The 17,493-nt window shown below is 41.2% G+C and overlaps 1 protein-coding gene across 1 annotated transcript in view; it reads right to left on the reverse strand.

Annotated features, from left to right (window-relative positions):
* Nucleotides 1-17,493, reverse strand: part of adcy7 (adenylate cyclase 7) — a 58,849-nt gene that overhangs the window by 30,769 nt on the left and 10,587 nt on the right. Inside the window, exon 2 of the mRNA XM_085766003.1 lies at nt 796-1,510. Coding sequence (XP_085622129.1) covers nt 796-960 — 165 coding nt within the window. The 5' untranslated portion in view covers nt 961-1,510. The remainder of the gene's footprint in view (nt 1-795; nt 1,511-17,493) is intronic.

The following is a 17,493-nucleotide window of genomic DNA, read 5'->3' on the forward strand; positions in this document are numbered from 1 at the left end:
AAAAAAACAAAAAGGAGCCAGTGCACAATGGATGTGGCGCTGCACAGCTGTAGCAGCATGTGTGTGCTTAATAACATTTGCAAGGAAAAAAAAAACATTGTCGATCATCCTCTCAATCACCGATAGACAATCAGATTGCCAACCGGCACAAGCCTAGTCTGAATCCAGGTGCTACTTTTTTCTGTGTTGAATCCATTGAGCGCTGCAGAACAAGTCAAGCTACATTCAACTCCTCAAGCAGAAGCACAGTGTTAAGAGTTACCTGCCCTGTTCCAAGGTGGAGGCGCACCAACGTCACCTGATGACAAATTTCTACATGTGTGTTCCAAAAGTGACTAAGTGCTGATGAAACGCTCACAAAACAACACCTTGTCTTGTACCAACCATGGCACCATGGGTACAGAAAGGGCACAAAGTAAATAGACAAAGTGCATTTCCATGTCAGTAAATGCATCCATGACAACTCAAATTTTACACACAACTCCTTCCTGTTCTGTTAATGTTATTTGCCAGAGATTTTGATCTGCAGCTACACAGTGAAATGTTTGAACAGTTTGGATCCGATATGCTGTTTTGTTTTTTTTAAGAGGGTGCATAAACCTGGTTATAATATAGAACTCAGGAATGATAGCAAAGGACAGAAAATATATCAAAAACAGTAAAGTGACAAATGCAAAATCAGGTATTTCTCACACTTTTTAAAAAAAAGAAGTGCATAATTATGGTCCGTAACACAATTCAATGCAGAATTTCTCATAATAACAGTTAAAAAGCAGGTAGATTGTGAAGACTCACCAGTTGAAGGGCAAAGAAGAGGATAAGAAGGATTCCACAGGACAGCATGGACAGGCCCAGCAGCAGCACCAGCGGCTGATACTGGCTGATGCAGGAGAATTTACGGTACAGCGCCTCATTTTTCAGCTCCTGCTCGTTCAACAGGTACTTCCCCTTGGCTGGCATGGCTAACACTTCTTACAGAGGCATACCAGGTGTTAACAAGGAGCCCCAGTGAGCAGGGGTGTGTGTCTCCACAACTTTTTTCTGTGTGTGTCAGCCAAACGTCCACAGCTCGAGATCTGTTAGGGGCCCCTTTGCTAGCTCATGACGCTCAAGTGAAACTTGTGTTTTTCCTTCGGTGTGGCATCTTGAATGTTGTTGTTGCTTCTCTCACAGCTTCGTCGTAGCTCTCTCCACTGGTCGACCTCTCTGTTTCTCTCCCCTTCGCTGGTCCTTTTGTGTCTCCTATCCACTGTCTGGTGTTGGCAGGCAGACCCGCTTCATCCTTTGCCAGCTACTGTGTTGCTCCCTTCAGTGGGTTTGAGTAATAAGCCCGGGGCTGGGAGTCACAGACGAGGAGGGGAGGGGAGTTCAAGAAAGGGGAGGAGAGGGATAAGGAGGAAGAGCAGGAGGAAAACAGGAGTTGGTGAGGGCAACAGCAAGGATCATCAGTGATCCCCCTGAGATTCAGGATATAAGAGATTGTTAAGGGTAAGCAGCTCCACTTCTACACCTGGAGAGAGAGGATAGGGAGAGAAAAGGAGAAATAAGAGAGGGGGAGAAACAAAAACATTTCAACAAAAGTTTTGTGGCACAAAAACACCAAACAAAGACAGAAATGTGAAGACTAAGACATTAAAAGTAACAATATTGCAGATCTATAATGCCCATAAGCCTCCTTAATATGAGGCATGTGTAACTAACTGATTTTTAAAGGAGCTTTAATGGGGGAAAAGGACATCATAATGAGGCATGTCAGGTGACTCAGTGGAAATTATTGAGAGAGTGAGACACAAATATCTGGATCCCTTGATGAGCACATGCTTATGCATACTTGAACTCTGTCATTTCCACAGAAAACCCCGTTTCTGTTTACCTCAGGGTCGTGGCTCGTTTTGGTCACGACTTTCATAGGAAGCAGCCATAATGATGGAACTCACAATACTAAGAACAGTTGTTTTGGTGTCATTTACTCAACTATATAATGTTGTGGGATGAACTATTATATGGCAACAAATCACACAGGCCAGTATAGCTGCCTTTAAACACAAGACAGAGACACACAATGAGCACACAAACCAAAGAGAGGTGGACCTGTGTGTGAAATGATGTTGATCTATGACTGTATCCATAAAGTTGTCAAATAGAGCCTAACCAAAGGAATCCCCATCATTTTTAACTTTAGGACCAGAAATAAAGTCTGAACGTAAAACAAAATGCTGCAACATGAGTCATTTATTATCTCTGTCTAGTAACAATAAGTCTGTGTGAGAGATCATGTTGTATTTACACAAGAGACACCACAGTCTGAGCACAAAGGTGGGGACTATGGATCTGAAGGAAGGGCTGCATTACACCGATCAAACATAAGCAAGTGAACACTTTGTCCTCACAGTTGATGTGTTAGAAGCAGGAAAAATGGGCAAGCATAAGGATTTGAGCCAGTTTGACAAGGGCCAAACTGAAGACTAGGTCTTCTAGCCATCACAGTTCCCGGTCTGCACAGTGGTCAGTATCTATCAAAAGTGGTCCAAGGAAGGAGCAGTGGTGAACCGGCGACAGAGTCATGTAGGGAGCGAAGGGTGGCCCAACACAATACTAAGCAAGTGGTCATTATGTTGTTATATACATTCACATAGATAAAACAGAAAATTAAATAGTTCAAAAAATTGCACTGGGGCAAAATGCATTGAACTATCCACTTGCAGGAAATGAAACTCTATATATTCATTTGGGAAGGAGGAGGAGGAGACACAGGCTTCAGGCTCGATAGAAACAATGTGAACTTCGCACCACTGTCAATAGAAACCTCATTTCCTCCAGTTGCTAATATCATGGTCTCGGTGTACAGTGTGAGTAAGGAGCTGCTTCATGTTTGTCCCTCACAAAGCAACTGTGACAGATGCTGCGTGCTATAAAAGTGCACCGCAAAGAGGAAAGCGGAGCAGAAAACACAGCACAGGACGCACACCTGTTGCACCGTGTGCAAGTAAAGAGAGTCAGCTACAAGGATTCAGTCTCGTAGTGATAACATGCATTGCCACTGAAAGCAATGTGATGAGTGGCCCCGATAGTCATTTACAACCACTTTTAACCTTCCCTTTCACTGCTGCTGCTTCTGCTGCCTGCGAGACAGAACAGCATTCAGCCGGCTCTCCCCTGTCCCAGATAACGCATCAGTAGAGGACAGTAAAAGCAAGAGGAGGAGCTGGGAGGTAAAACAAAGCACAGAGTGGTGGTGGTGGGGGTAGGGGGGGGGTCATGTCTTCCTCTTGCATCAATAAGAACCAGCTGGACTGCGAGGGGAGGACCCCGTGTGCATGATTACTGACCGTTTACACTGGGGGAATCATTTACTCCACATACCTACTGAATGCAATGTGAACTAAACTAAACTAACTAAAGAATTCAACATTTTCATGATCAGTTTAGGTGAATATTAAACAAAGGAGCAGCAACACTTGAAAGCTGAACACTGAGGCAGACCACGGGTATATTCCTGTCAATGGTATGGTAAAAAACAACAACCAAAAAACCAAAAAAAAAACAGAAACACACACAACAATTAGCTATGATTTGAACTGTGGACCCTTATATTACCAAGAGCTGCTCACTGCTGCTTCCCCAGTCTATGACGTCTGAACTTTTATTGTTTCATTTACTCAGCGCTGATCAACTACTGAGCATCAATACTGAATGTGACCTGAACGACAAGTTTAAGAGCAATCGTCTCTAAGCTACACTGCTCCGCTTTTCATCAAATGACTGACTGCAATGAGAGAGAGTGAAGAGGCTAATAAAATGTTGTTTTTTTTCCAGTTTTTTTTTTGAAGTCTCATTTACCAGATCTTAAAGCCTCCATTCCTGATGGAGCTTCAACTCTAAAGTTACCATGGCAGAAATGTAGTACAATTAGACCTGTGGTTGTGTTGTAGTGCTTAGCTGAGAGAAGAGACAGGGATGTATGCTTCAATAGAGCAGAGTTTCTCAGCGAGCAGGGATGAATAGCTGAAACTGTGCTGCATTGACTGCCAGGTCTTTCACTATGAAAGCCTGGCTACTGGGGAAATCACAGCAGCCTTGTAAACTGGCGTCACTGAATCCTGGAACAGGAGCCATACAAAAACCAACCAACGTCACTGGATGCCTGCTGCTGAGACACAGGAACGTAAAGGCCCTCGTGTCAAAGAGGAGGTGAACTGAAAGAGAGACTTGGAGCTCTCTCTCTATGTGTGTGTGTGTGTGTCTTTTGCAGGCGGCTTTGAGAAAAGGACAACCTGGCTATGATAAGTGTGGAAACCATGCCGGTTGGGGTTCATTAAATCACCAGAGAAAGATCAGAAATTTAAGAAAAGCTATTTTTCTTAGTATTTTTAAGGCTGTAAATCATTTGATGTATCACAAGTGACAATATTTCAGCTCCTTTAAAATGTTGGCATCCCTGCTGAGCCATCTCCTCTGTGATGGTTTTGCACAGTTGAGGGAAACAATCCAAGTGCTGGTAATGGACTGAGTCACAATTCTGTTTAAATACAAACCAATACCATGTTTACTGGAAACAATTAAGGCACAGCAGGTAAATATTGTATGTATGCTCTTCCTGGTCACATTTATCATAGTGCATACAACAAAGACATGACACACTGAAACTGTCATGGTGTGAATGAATCATAATACAAACACCACGCTAATACTGATAAAACAACGTCTGGCCGGAGAAAAAGATAAGGAGAAAAAAAAAAAGTCCATCTCTTAGTTGCATCTGGTTTTATTGATCGATAATCTAATCTACATCTGAACTGTTGGTCATAATTGATATTTACCCGGCACTAAGATGTGGCAAGGCAAGGCAAGGCAATTTTGTGGTAACCATAGAATGTTCACAAGCACGCAAGCAGGCTGTCAACGAGCTGAATGACACATTAAGTCTTTCCAGGAAACAAGGAGGGACTAGATAAAGCTCCAAATGCCAAACAGGAAAGTTTTGGAGGTCTGTCAGGCATCTGGAGCCAGTGATACATTCTCTTTTGTTATGATTCAGTATTTAGCACATTTGAGATTTGAGATGACACATTAAAGTGCTGACTTTCAGCTTGAACGGTCATTATTTATCATGATTTAATGGGAGTTTTCCTCCATCCTAAATCTGATAGAAGACCAGGAGATTATAATTTCTTGTAAGCATGGCAAGGTCCTCCTTTGAGACTGTGATTTACTCCGGAAATTATCTGCTTGAATGCTGTCTGTGAATGGTCAATCTATTTCTTTTATGTTGGGTAATCACCTCATTGGTAATAAACCAATCATATCTAAAGATCTGGTCAGACCTTCACCAAACCTACGTCCAATTCAAAGCCTTTTCATGGAGAGCAAACAGACGGGTCTCTTTCCGAGGTAAATCACTCCGCTTTTATTGTGACCTTTGTGTTGTCTTTCAATGAGCTTGAACAAAAACGAGACAAAGAGTGACCTCTGTAAAAGAAAAGAAAGAACCACATTTCTCAGCTCATGCTAGGCAGATCCAGAGTTTAAGGCGATTTTGGTAAAGGTTAGCAGGCCCCAAGCTGAATTTCTTGCTTGTTTCTTCCAACAATTTAGGACTAAAAACAAATCAAATATACCTTTTGATTTCTTAGTTGTCTTTTTATAAAGTCAATTCCCACACTGACCAAGCCTTCAGTCTATGTTGAACCGTTTTATATGTAACAGGTTATTCTCTGGTTACCACAGAAATATACAGAACTATGTTTAATCACTAACAAATCTAGGTAATCTCAGTTTAAATTCAATTTAAATGTTCTTTCAGCCCCTCTCAATTCTTCATATCTCTTGTTGACTGCCAGCTTCATTTGGTTGGTTTTACTGGACAACACTTTTTGGGTAAATGCATTTTTGAGGAATCCATCTTCATTTCTGTCAGTAAATTCCTGATTCTCAACAATGTTATTTTGGTCTGGTTTCAGTTCTGGTCAGTAGAGGAGGCACTGTTCTTGTTTGCGAGACTGATGAATACAAGGAAAAAGGGGGGAGAAGATATCAACAGTCTTTTGGAAAATGTTTGTTGATGTGAAGTTTAAAGACTATTCCAACTATAACATTTTTTGTTACATTTTGGCCTTTTAGTTAGACAATAAGTTTGTAATCCATGAGCAAGTCTGCACTGCTGTCAGACACTATAGGAAATGATGAGAGATTTGAGAATTTGCTGAGAAATGTATAATTCATGTGGGGTAAATGATTAAGAATTAGTGTGTGCCTTCAGACAAATATTAGTACTTATCACAATTGAATCAGAATAAATGATCTTGTTATTTTCAGTGAGTCTGCACATTGACTAAATTCTCTGCCATTCAGAATTGGGTTGGTGGTGGGCTATATACCTAATTGTGCAGTAGCTTGCCGATACACAGTCTTCTCATAAACAGATGACTGATGTATGTACAGCAATGCACTGGGCAGATTAGATTAAGCCTCCTGTTCTTTCCCATCTCCCCCCTCTCTCCTCCCAGTACTGTCTACTGGTATTGAATTAGCCACAGTCACCAGAAGGAGCTGCTGAAACCTAACAATATTAACAGGATGCTATCTCAGAGCTGATTTAAACTTCAAATGCCATTGCCTATAATAAATACAGGAAGTGCAAGCAAGAGCACCACGTGCTCGGAAGCTGGCCGTTGCTGCTCAAGTGTTTCACATTTACTTCCACAAAATGAAGCACAGGCGCACCACAACAAGTGAAGCCATCAGTTTCACTGAATGACAAAAACAGTGACACAAGAGGGGGTTTATCGGTTTAAAGATACGTAGGATTTAGGTTTAAAGACATGCAGCCATGAGGTAAATCCAGTGTTGAAACGGCATTGATTGAATTTGTCTGAGCCATTTCCTTGCCATTTGCCATGACTGGATCTGAAAACACCTGCACAGTCACAGAGAAAGAAACATCATCTAATGACAGTCACCCAAATCATTCTGGCCTAATGTTAATGTAAAGGCGAAGAACATATTCCGAAGACACCCGTCCTATTTTACAAAACCAGTTGTGGTTAAAAAGAAAAAAAACGATTTAACATTATTTGGTAGTGGAATACCTTGCACACTGTAGATGTAGATGATAGCTATTTAATCTTTATGGTTTCTTTTTAATAAAATCAAAACCCAATTCTGTACTCCTCATGTTTGGCATAACATGGCCATTCAATGAATTTTCAATCTGTATCTTCCATGGTTCCATGATTCAGATTGTTCCCCGACCCCGACACAAACCCATAATGTGACGTTGGCCCATTGCACTGCAAACAAATCTTAGGTTTTACCTCAGGTTTCACCAAATCTATCAGATTAGGGTTAGGGTTAGAGCACCCACAGTCTTTTGCTTCAGACTGCTATTAGAAAATGTAACCCTGTTCAAGTAATTAGCAGTTCTTATCTATCGACAAGACAAATGGTTTAAAAACAAGTCACGAAGCACTTGTGTTCTTTTCTTTAACGTTATTGTAGTTTTTTTTTGTCCGCATCAGTTCTACAATACTTTTGTTTATTTGTTATGTATATACAACTAGAATGCACACTGAAGGATGAACTAATATCTTTTTTTGTTTTTTGTTAGATTTCTTTGAAAAAAAAGATACATAACTTAGAAATAAACTTGAGGAGAAAAACTGGGTGGAAAGAATGCACCACTCTGAGAGAGGCCATTGTTTCCAGCTGGTGTAGCTAGCCACATCCCCATTTCAGGTTTCATAACTGGACCTGCTCCATCCTGTAACTGTGGAGCGGTAGGGCCCCTTCCACCACCACCACCAATAACAAAACCATAATTATCCATAAGTATGCCAGCTAGCTTACTACCGGCACTACCATTCAAAGGGAAACCTCAACAACTGTAACCAGCACAGTAGAGAGTTGTTTACACAGCTAAACAAAACGTTACATACATAGATATCATGCAGCGACACAAACGGGTGGCAGCTTCAGTTGATGTTAAATTTTCCCAGGCTACCAAAAAGCCCTGGCTGCTGATAGGGCCATCTGGTGCATGTTTTCTACAAATTACTGTCACATCTAGTGTTTTTTAAACTGTGTTCATGTCTCACATTTGTAAATGCATCCATTACAGCATTGTTGTTGAGGTGGATGAAATTCCTCCAGAGGCTAGTATGTAAAACGTCAATAAGGTTTTGTTTGCGGGAGACCTTTTGATGTTGTAGAAGAGGGGATTAAATATTCCCTACATGCAATTGCTAGACATTAACAGGGAAACATATTCCATGATGGTCGTCCTGATTGGACACATTCTGTGTTATCGTTGGGACGCACTGACAACAGAGGCCACGCCAGGAATGGGCAACGCTCCAAGAGCTCTAGCTGTAGGAAAATCCCTGTGGTGTAGTAAAAGTTTGACAGGCAAACGAATTATTCTCTGTGTGTGTGTGTGTGTGTGTGTGTGTGTGTGTGTGTGTGTGTGTGTGTGTGTGTGTGTGTGTGTGTGTGTGTGTGTGTGTGTGTGTGAGTGTGTGTGTGTGCGCACAGTATGTGTGAGATGAGAGTCCTATCACCATGACACCACGACTCATTGACCATCTGTGATGTCTGACGCATCCAGTGGCAGGTCACTAAAAGATGGAAATGAGAAAGATCTCTTCTCTGTTTCTGTTTGTTTTCTCATGGGAAACACGCCACTGAAATCTTAGAGCGTCTACCTCCGCCAAGACCTAACATTGTCTTCCCCCAGATCCCTATTATTATGTTTATCCACACAGACTCATCTCCAGGTCGCCGTTAGGCACAGGTAAGGTAAGCCGTATCATAACCTCATAGGTTGTAGGATAAATGTGAGAAAAAGCATGTTCCTACTATATCCTGGGACGCCATACAGCTGTGGGTCTGACAGTTAACACTGGGACTACACGCCAGACTAACCCCACGCCATGTTGAAATGTTGCTATTTCTGATGTAAAACCCACTTATTAAGTATTATGGAGGCTGCTGTTCTTTTTGGAAAATTCAATGCTGAAAATTAAATTTTCTGTAGCCTTCCCCAGGTCTGTTCCTGGGGAAGGCCTTTTTTCCCTGATATACACTAAGATGGCCAAGATGGCGGTGCCCTGTCTGGCTGCGGCAGCACTGACTCTTGATAGTGTTAAGTATACATACTGTATATATTTTCTGTTTGTGCCAAGAGTCAGTGAAACGAAATTTCGTTCTATGCACACTGTGTATTTTGAATGACAATAAAGTACCTATTCTAAATTAGGTGTGTGGAAATAAAAATTAATCTAAAAGTGTTAGCATGACGGCTGCAAGTCAAAACAAAATTTGGTGAAAGGTGAACAGGTGTACACCCATATCACATGTACAAACCTTAATCTGTTGATATATTTTGGCTTCACAAAATCAGGTCCTGTGTGTTTGTACAACAGGGTGCGGTCTTATTCCACATTAAAAGCAAATAAAAATTAATTTGGTCTTGAGTGATTTACAATTACACATTAGATTGACAATGGAATTACATAATATCTATTACACAATCTCACAAGATATCTAGCTTTCTTGAAGATTTATCAGTGGTCTGACCAGCTGGCTCAAGAAATCCCTTTGATACAGTATTTCAAAAGTCGTGTCACTGTTAATAAATGAAGCAAATCCAGTAAAATTCCTGTTTCAACAGCAATAAACATTTTTTGAAAAGGTTTGTCTGTTCCTCAACAGGACTGATGAATAAATCACTATATGGGATGTTTTGCCAAATATTTGTTTCTTGAGCAAACCTCTGGTCAAGTATTCAGATGACTAATCCTCAGTATGTCATATTTTTCCTCTAACCTCATGGAATTATAATATGCATTTTCAGGATGGCAGGTACACTAAATAACACTGCTTTTTTTGTCATAATTTACATGACAAGTTTTGATAGGGATTTTTTAATACCATGATATGTTCATAATGCTGTGCTGTTAGAAAGATATAGAAGCATACAGAATATAGTTCACAGTTCAATGCCTTGCAATATTCCCTCCATTCATTGTGGAAAAGGTCATGTTGTTCTCATGCTATATTATACTATGTGCTAGCTAGTCTATAAATTCTCTGCCTGAATGCCACTTAAAAAAAAACATGGCTTCACACTAACAAAGAGTACCTCAGAGTTATGCAAGATGACAATCATGCATAGATTTGAAGGAACTGTAGTAAGAATGTATGAGCTACATAAGACTATCAATACCACACAGCTTTTACTGGACCGCAGAACAGTCTGTTTCATTCTGTCCAATGTAATGTTCAAATACCATGTCCATTAGTGTGAAATTAAACTAAAGCCTTTAGATTGAGGGGATTAAAATTCCCTGGGTGAGTCCATGCTCAGAATGTGGCTTCATCCTGTGCAATATTTAGTTCTTATGTTGGGATATATCAAATGATGTGACTATCATAGCATTCCAACTCATCTCTGCATACCACCCTCTCTTCTTGCAGTCTTAAAGCTCTCACGGTGATATAATATTAAGCAAATCAATCCTGGCTTGTGTTTCAAACAGCATTTTGATGTCTGCATTTGGCAAGGCCATATCTGTCTTTTTGGTAAAAGCAAAGGATATCCAGAGCAAATAAATGAGAAAGATTAATAGAGATTCTGGCTTGATTTTTTCAAAGTACTACATTACATAAGGTGTACTTATAAAAATGCAGGTTTGCATTTGCACAGCATACTGAAAATATTACTGAGGGGCATGGAGAAAGGTAAGTGATATTTTAGTGAAAAGTTAGATTTCTGGCCATTAAAGCAGATATCAGTGGAATGTTTTTGTTAATATAAGTCCTAAATAGTCCTATTTTCCGTCAGCAATCACTTACATGAAGTATTTCAGCCTAAACACGAGTCTCTCCGTCACTCTGCTCTGCTGTAACCCGAGGAGAAAATTTTCCTTGTGGGATACAAGTGTTATCCAATGAGGGGAGAGAACGGCATGAAGGGCTGTGTGTGCAGCCAAGGGATGCGCGTGAATGTGGTGATGTAGCACGAGGACCAATTGATGCCTGATAAGGGCGGGGGCTGCTAACTCATGGTGCGTTCAAGGAAACTCGTACTTTGTGTTTTTCCTTCCTGTGAAGTCATACCAGTTCGATCTGGTACGAGTTCACGGGTCGGAAGTTACGAGTGGCCGTTATAGGGAACTTTCACAGACAACAGGACGGTAAAAACACGAGCTACGGGTTACCTGGAACGCTACCAAGTCGTAGTTGTGACTTGAAGCTGTAACTTACGGTTTCAAAAGCCTGCCTTGAACACAGCATTAGCCGAAACGGCCGTGCCGCTGTTATCTGCTTTAATATCCAAAACAATTTTTTCCATGTTTGGTGAAAAAACACTGTGTAACACTATAGGCACTTTAGGTACTCAGCAGCAGTTTCACGCTGCTTACATAAACTTGTTTCTGTCACCAGCAGCCTGTCTGAGCGTGCTCCTTACTCATGGGTGGCATTTCTTTCAGTTAATTATCGTGTGTTCCCTGTCAGACATTTGCACAGCTCCCAAATTGCAAGTTTGAAACTTAATGTCAGATTTAGTTTAGTTTAGTCTTTTTATTTGCACATTATATAACCTGAATAAACAATTAAAATAGTAAAATTAGACATTGTGCAGGAGAGGTAGAAGCCAAAAAAGGCTTATAAAAAATACTTCCCCTATGTGAAAAACAACAACAACAACAACAACAACAACAACAACAACAGTGGTGGTCTTCAGAGTAAGAAGATAATACAGAAATTCATAACATAAAAAATAGAAAAGAAAGAAAGACAAATTAACATAGAAAAATGAAAGAAGAAAGAAGATTTCTTCTGAATCAATGGAAATGTGCATGCAAGGAAACTTGTCTGCATAAACTACAACAGCTGTCTGGCTCTTCCTGAAATATGAAGGTCTAATGAGAGTTATCAAAAGAGACCCCATCCATAAAAACCCTCATGCACACCTACATACACTACTACGCCAGCCAAAGCTAAACAATGCGGTTCAGGTACACGACTTGATGGCAGCCAACAGTGCTATTATGAGAGGAGTGAGGCAGGGTGAGGAGACAGGGCGCTGAGTGATATTCTTACATTGCTCACAAGTTTTCCCCTGAGCCAAGCACTTAAACCCCCAGGGCCCCAGTTGAGTTTCTCAGGGGCCAGCAGTAGGCTATAAAACCTTGATTTATGGTCGACTGGTGGCTCAGCGATTAGCAGTGTTGCATCACAATGCTTTCATGGGTTAGGGTTTCCTCCCACGCCGATCGACAAGTACATTCAGCATCAGGGCCTTGGAATACTCCTGCTATTGTCCATGATTAAAGGCACAAACTTCACAGCTGGCCCGCTGACTACTCTCTGTGGCTACTTGATGCTCATTGTAAAAAGGGCACATGCTAAATTTTAAATTGACAGGGCTCCAGGCCAACTTTTTGTACTGGGAGCACAGTGGCCCCAAACTTAAAATTTGAGGAGCACAAGAAGAAAATTTAGGCGTGCATACCTTGAATCAACTTGCAAAGCAAATATTCATGATCTTCACACACATTGGCCTGCCACCTGGAATGACAGATACAGATCCTTTGAGTTGCCCCTTCCACGTGTCACCAGTGTTAAAAACAACAAAAAACAGCAAATTTATTGGTTGCACGTGTACAAGTAGTCTGGAGCTCTGATTGAGTTTCAATTCAGCCATACTTTTACTGTGTAACTGGCCCAACAAAAGGGTGGTCGAGTGACTCATTGCTGTAGATGTGCAGAATAGCTGTGCTAAGGAAAAAGATTGTATGTGTGCAACAGAGTAAAGAAGTGCTTGCTGTATGTGCTATAAGCACTGCATGGCATGGCACATTCTGCTAAGCCTTCAATTACAGCTGTGCAGCAGCCGAGAGGTCAGACAGTGGGAGTGACGCAGAAGGAGCACAGAGGGATCTCATTACCTCAAATGCCTCCTTGGAGCTTTGGATGACTGGAGGGAGGGAGCCTGAGGATTCAACTAATAGCATCCCTGTCTCTCCACTAAACATCTTCATTAGCACTTTTACAATATTTGTTCCTGTACCGGACTATTCATACAACTTGTGTTGTAAGTCTCAAGCCTCCACTTCACAGTGGGCCCTATATTGCTTCCTGCGTTCTCCAATAACACACTTTACTATGAGTAGCTGTGGAGATATAGCGGGTCTTCCACTAACCAGAGGATCCGTGGTTCCATCTCCGACACCTCCAGTCTACATGCTGAAATGTCCATGGGCAAGATACTGAACACACATTTACCCCCAATGTATCACTGGTGTGTGTGAATGCTTAGATATCAAGAAAAACATGCAGTTATAAGCGCTGTATGAATGCGCCTGTGAATGGGTGAATGTGACTAAGAGTGCAAAGCGCTTTGAGTGGTCCTAGCAACTAGAAAAGTGATCATGTGCAAGCTCAGTCATTTTACCATTTACTACTTTTTCTGACTCTCAATGTTGGCCTATTCTACGCACTGTGGCTATAGTAACAAGTTTTGTGAAAGCCACCCAGTATGTTTTGCTGCTGTGATCCAAGAAATGTGTATGAAAGCATCGCTGTTGAACAGCCACACTGTCAGGAATTTCTACATGCAGCAGCACCCTTCCTGGGGTTTCTGTGGCTGAGTGGGAAGAAGAGGTTTTGGCTCAGTTGGGTGAAGGCGAAGTTCCTCCCACTGAGCATCTGTCTGCTGTGCAGGGTTTCGGTTTCTCAAAGCACTGGCTTGAGATGACTGGAGTTTTGCTTCAGCCCCTCCCAAATATGAGTCACAGTCTCAGTCTGTGCTGCATATAGACAATCTCATCCTGGTGTGAGAGCTCATTGTATGTTTTGAGGGTATGACCCCAAACCGAACTAAGAAGGATGCTCTGCCTGCATATTCAACAAGGGCAAAGGGTAGTTATTGTTCAAGAGCTTGTTAATGGTGATCCTTCATTTTGACGGGTAATTGTGGTGATGGTCGATATTAAATAAACCACATCTATGGATGAACTAAAACCAATAATACAGCCAATCAGGTTTCTTTGACCCCAAGTTCAATCTGATACTAATATATTTGATTGTTGAAAAAATGTGTTTTTAGCTGTAGCCTACTTTATCTTACACACATTTTTCAGGAGCTATTTGATCCTGCTTGAGGTCCTGGTTGGAAAACATGAAGTTCATATTTTATATGATAAGAGTGAAAGTGTAACTGAGATGACGCAGCAGCAGTAAATGACCTAACATTGTCTGCTAGAGAGAAGACAGATCACTCTGATGGAGCTGCTGGGGCTTACAGAAACATTTGACTCACGTCCTCCTGTACAGCAGTGTCACAGAGTGATGCCTCTCCTGTCTCACATACAATCTTTGGCTGAGTACAGACACCATCTGCAGAGAGCACACGGGCATAAAGACAGCCAAATGTAATTTTAGTCTGTTATCAGGTTAGTCATGGAATTAACATTAATAAGCATCAATTGGTATGACCTACTGTTGGAGACATTTGTCACTTCAACTGGCAAAAGCTGTGTTAAGCTGAAAACGAGAATGTAATATACAGCTCTTTTATTGCCATCGGGGCAGACTGAATCCTGTATTTTTCCAAAAAATGTCAAGACTCAACATTCAAATCACGACACACACATTTTCTTAAATAACACAGGCTTCATCTGAAAGAGGAACAGAGAGAGCCTACTGTTAGCAAATGTTCCTTTGAACTAAATTGCATTTGCTAAACAGCTAATTTTCTCTTTAGAGTGTTGAAACCAGTTCTGGTTTACAATGTTATTAACTTGTAAAAGTAATTCTGGTATGTGTATGTGCGTGTTTAACTGTTTGCAAACTGCAGCACTTGTCAAGGCATGACATTTTAAAATATCATTAATGAGCCAAACTAACTTTTTTTTTTTAATCAATCCTACAATTTTGTCCTTTCTCCTCTTTTTCCACTCTTCACCTTGCTACTATGCTCTCCCCGTTTCTCTGTTTTTCTCCTCAAATCCAAATGCATTTCTTAAGAGCGCCGACGTCAAACAAGCACACGGGTTTTCAGCGCTCTGATAGCTCTCCAGTGAAGGCCAACCGTACCCTGTGACATGCAGTCGACCGCACATCGTCTCACTTCCTTGGCAACAGTGACTCATTTCCCTAACAACGGTGCAAGGACGGCTTCATAAAAGGGGAACCTGCAGCAGCAGCACAATTAGTCACAGATGGATGCTGTTATGAAAACAACCAATTATTTAAGTCGGAAACAACAGTGATACATCAAAATTAACTAACAATATGCCTCCCGTCAGCATCACCAAAAGGTTAAGTATTTACAGCCGGGGTCCTGAAAGAATGACACCCATCTTAACAAACAGAAATGTTTGACTAATTGAACAAAATTATAATGAAAGGCCCATAATCAAGTACAACAAGTGTCAGTGCACCTTTAATTGTTTTATTTTTCTCTATTATTTTGTATGTCCAACTTAATTTCATAGTCCTGAACATGGATAGTACCAGTCTTGAATAAATCTGTGGAGATACGTTGTCCAGCTTATTTTCAGTTCCTCTTTGCTTGACAGGGTTTTTAAGTCTTTCCTTTAAATGCTCTAAAGATATTCTATTGGATTCAAGTCAGGACATAAGCTCCAGGTTTTTACTTTTTGTATTGTTTATAAAGTGTCATTTGGTAGAGTGGTTACTCCAGTTTGTAAAGAATTGTGTTTTGCATGTAGAAATTGGCCGGACATTTCTCCCCATGTGGAGTTATGTTGCGGACTGAACCTGGGCCATAATTGTGAAAATTGTGGTGTTTGTGGATTATTTTTGTGACCTTGTTGATGCAATTAGCCTCAGATTGAAATTTCAAGAAAACTGACTTGCAGAATCACTTGTTGCAGTTGGACTTACTTCTGTTGCATTGAAGCTGTATTCGTAGGTCCATTATTTTCAGTGTTGTCTATTAAACATGAGGATACATAAGATGATGATACACTTCAGCAAACAAATTATTGTAAAATGTAAACTTTTTTGCTCTTTTGTAACAATTGTTGTGTCAACTAGAAGACAAGATACTATCATGATAGATTAGCTGAATATACTTCATTAGTGTCACAATGACTCTGTGACATCTGAGCCTAAAGTTTCGGGTTGCTCCATTGCACTAGTGCACTCCAAATGGTGACAGCAGTGGCCCGTGTGACAGCCTCACAAAGGACGCAGTGAGTGTGCGTCTGTGTGTGAATATTGAGTGGCACCGTAACAGAAATAACATCTTTGTTAAGACAGTGGTTGCCTTAAAGGTCAAAAGGGTGCATCAGCAAAGCCGGCAACGGGGATTGAGCAATGAACCCCATATTTAGATAATCAGATCGTGCCAGTGCTTTACACCAAACTGACAAAAGAGACAAAATATCAACCCAATGACTTTAGTAAATTCAGCAATCCGTGGATGAAAGGCGGCTCACTGGTAGCCGTTAAGGACACAATTTTGCTCTTAACGAGGATCAATGCAAGATTTTTTATCTTAACTATGCTATATGTTTCTACCTTAGGGCGTATTCACACCAGGCTCGTTTGGTCCGCTTGAAACAGACTTTTCCTCTGGTGCGGACTTTTGGGGGAGGTGTGAATACAAACCAGCGGACTCTGGTGCGGATCAAACCAGTGAGCCGAGACCACCTCTGCAGCTGGGACTCGGTTCACTTGTTTGGTCCGGACCAGAGTCCCAAACGATCCCTGGTGCGATTCGCATCCGGTGTGAATGCAAACCGAACCTTTCCCGAACCAAATGCAAAATCCAAGCGCCTTTTTGGATTCAACAGGCTGCAAAATGTGGAAACTATCAACAATGAGCCATGGGTCAACATGGAGCACAGATAGACACGCTGCCTCCTTGATATTTGGTCAGTGGAAAACATTTGTCAGATGCTGGAGAGGATGCACCCGTCGTTAGGGATGCACATTCTTAATATTTTTTTTAACTGATTACAGAAAGTCGTTATCCGATTAATAACCGTTAACAGAAATAAATGTGACTATAGGCTTATGCCGATAGGCAAGGCGGCATCCTGAGAGAATGATTATGTTTTTTGTTTGTTTGTTTTTTGCTGTGCCGTCTTTTTTTTCTTCTTTTTTTTGCGCACCATCCTTCAGACGGCATGCAGACATCTGTGTGTTTGTTGTCTGACCGTCCTTCACGGAGACGGCTGCATAACGGCCACATAGCCTCCAAGTGATGAATAAGCACAGGACAGCTGCAACTGGAAATACTACCAAATTGAAAGGGCAGCAAGAAACGCATTCATGATCCATTGTGTACTTTTCGTGGAAGATCCCGCTGATAATTTTTATCCAATGATTGAGCGACTGTGGGACACACGTGCTGTTGTTTACAAAGTTGATCGGCTTGTGAAAAAATGCAATGTGAATACAAACTGCACAAAGTAAAAAAAAATTTAGCCCGCAACTCCGCACCAAAGCAAGTGAACT

The sequence above is a fragment of the Trachurus japonicus genome, chromosome 3, assembly GCF_045865225.1.
Source record: "Trachurus japonicus isolate A0001 chromosome 3, Traja_1.0".
Classification (NCBI taxonomy): Eukaryota; Metazoa; Chordata; class Actinopteri; order Carangiformes; family Carangidae; genus Trachurus; species Trachurus japonicus.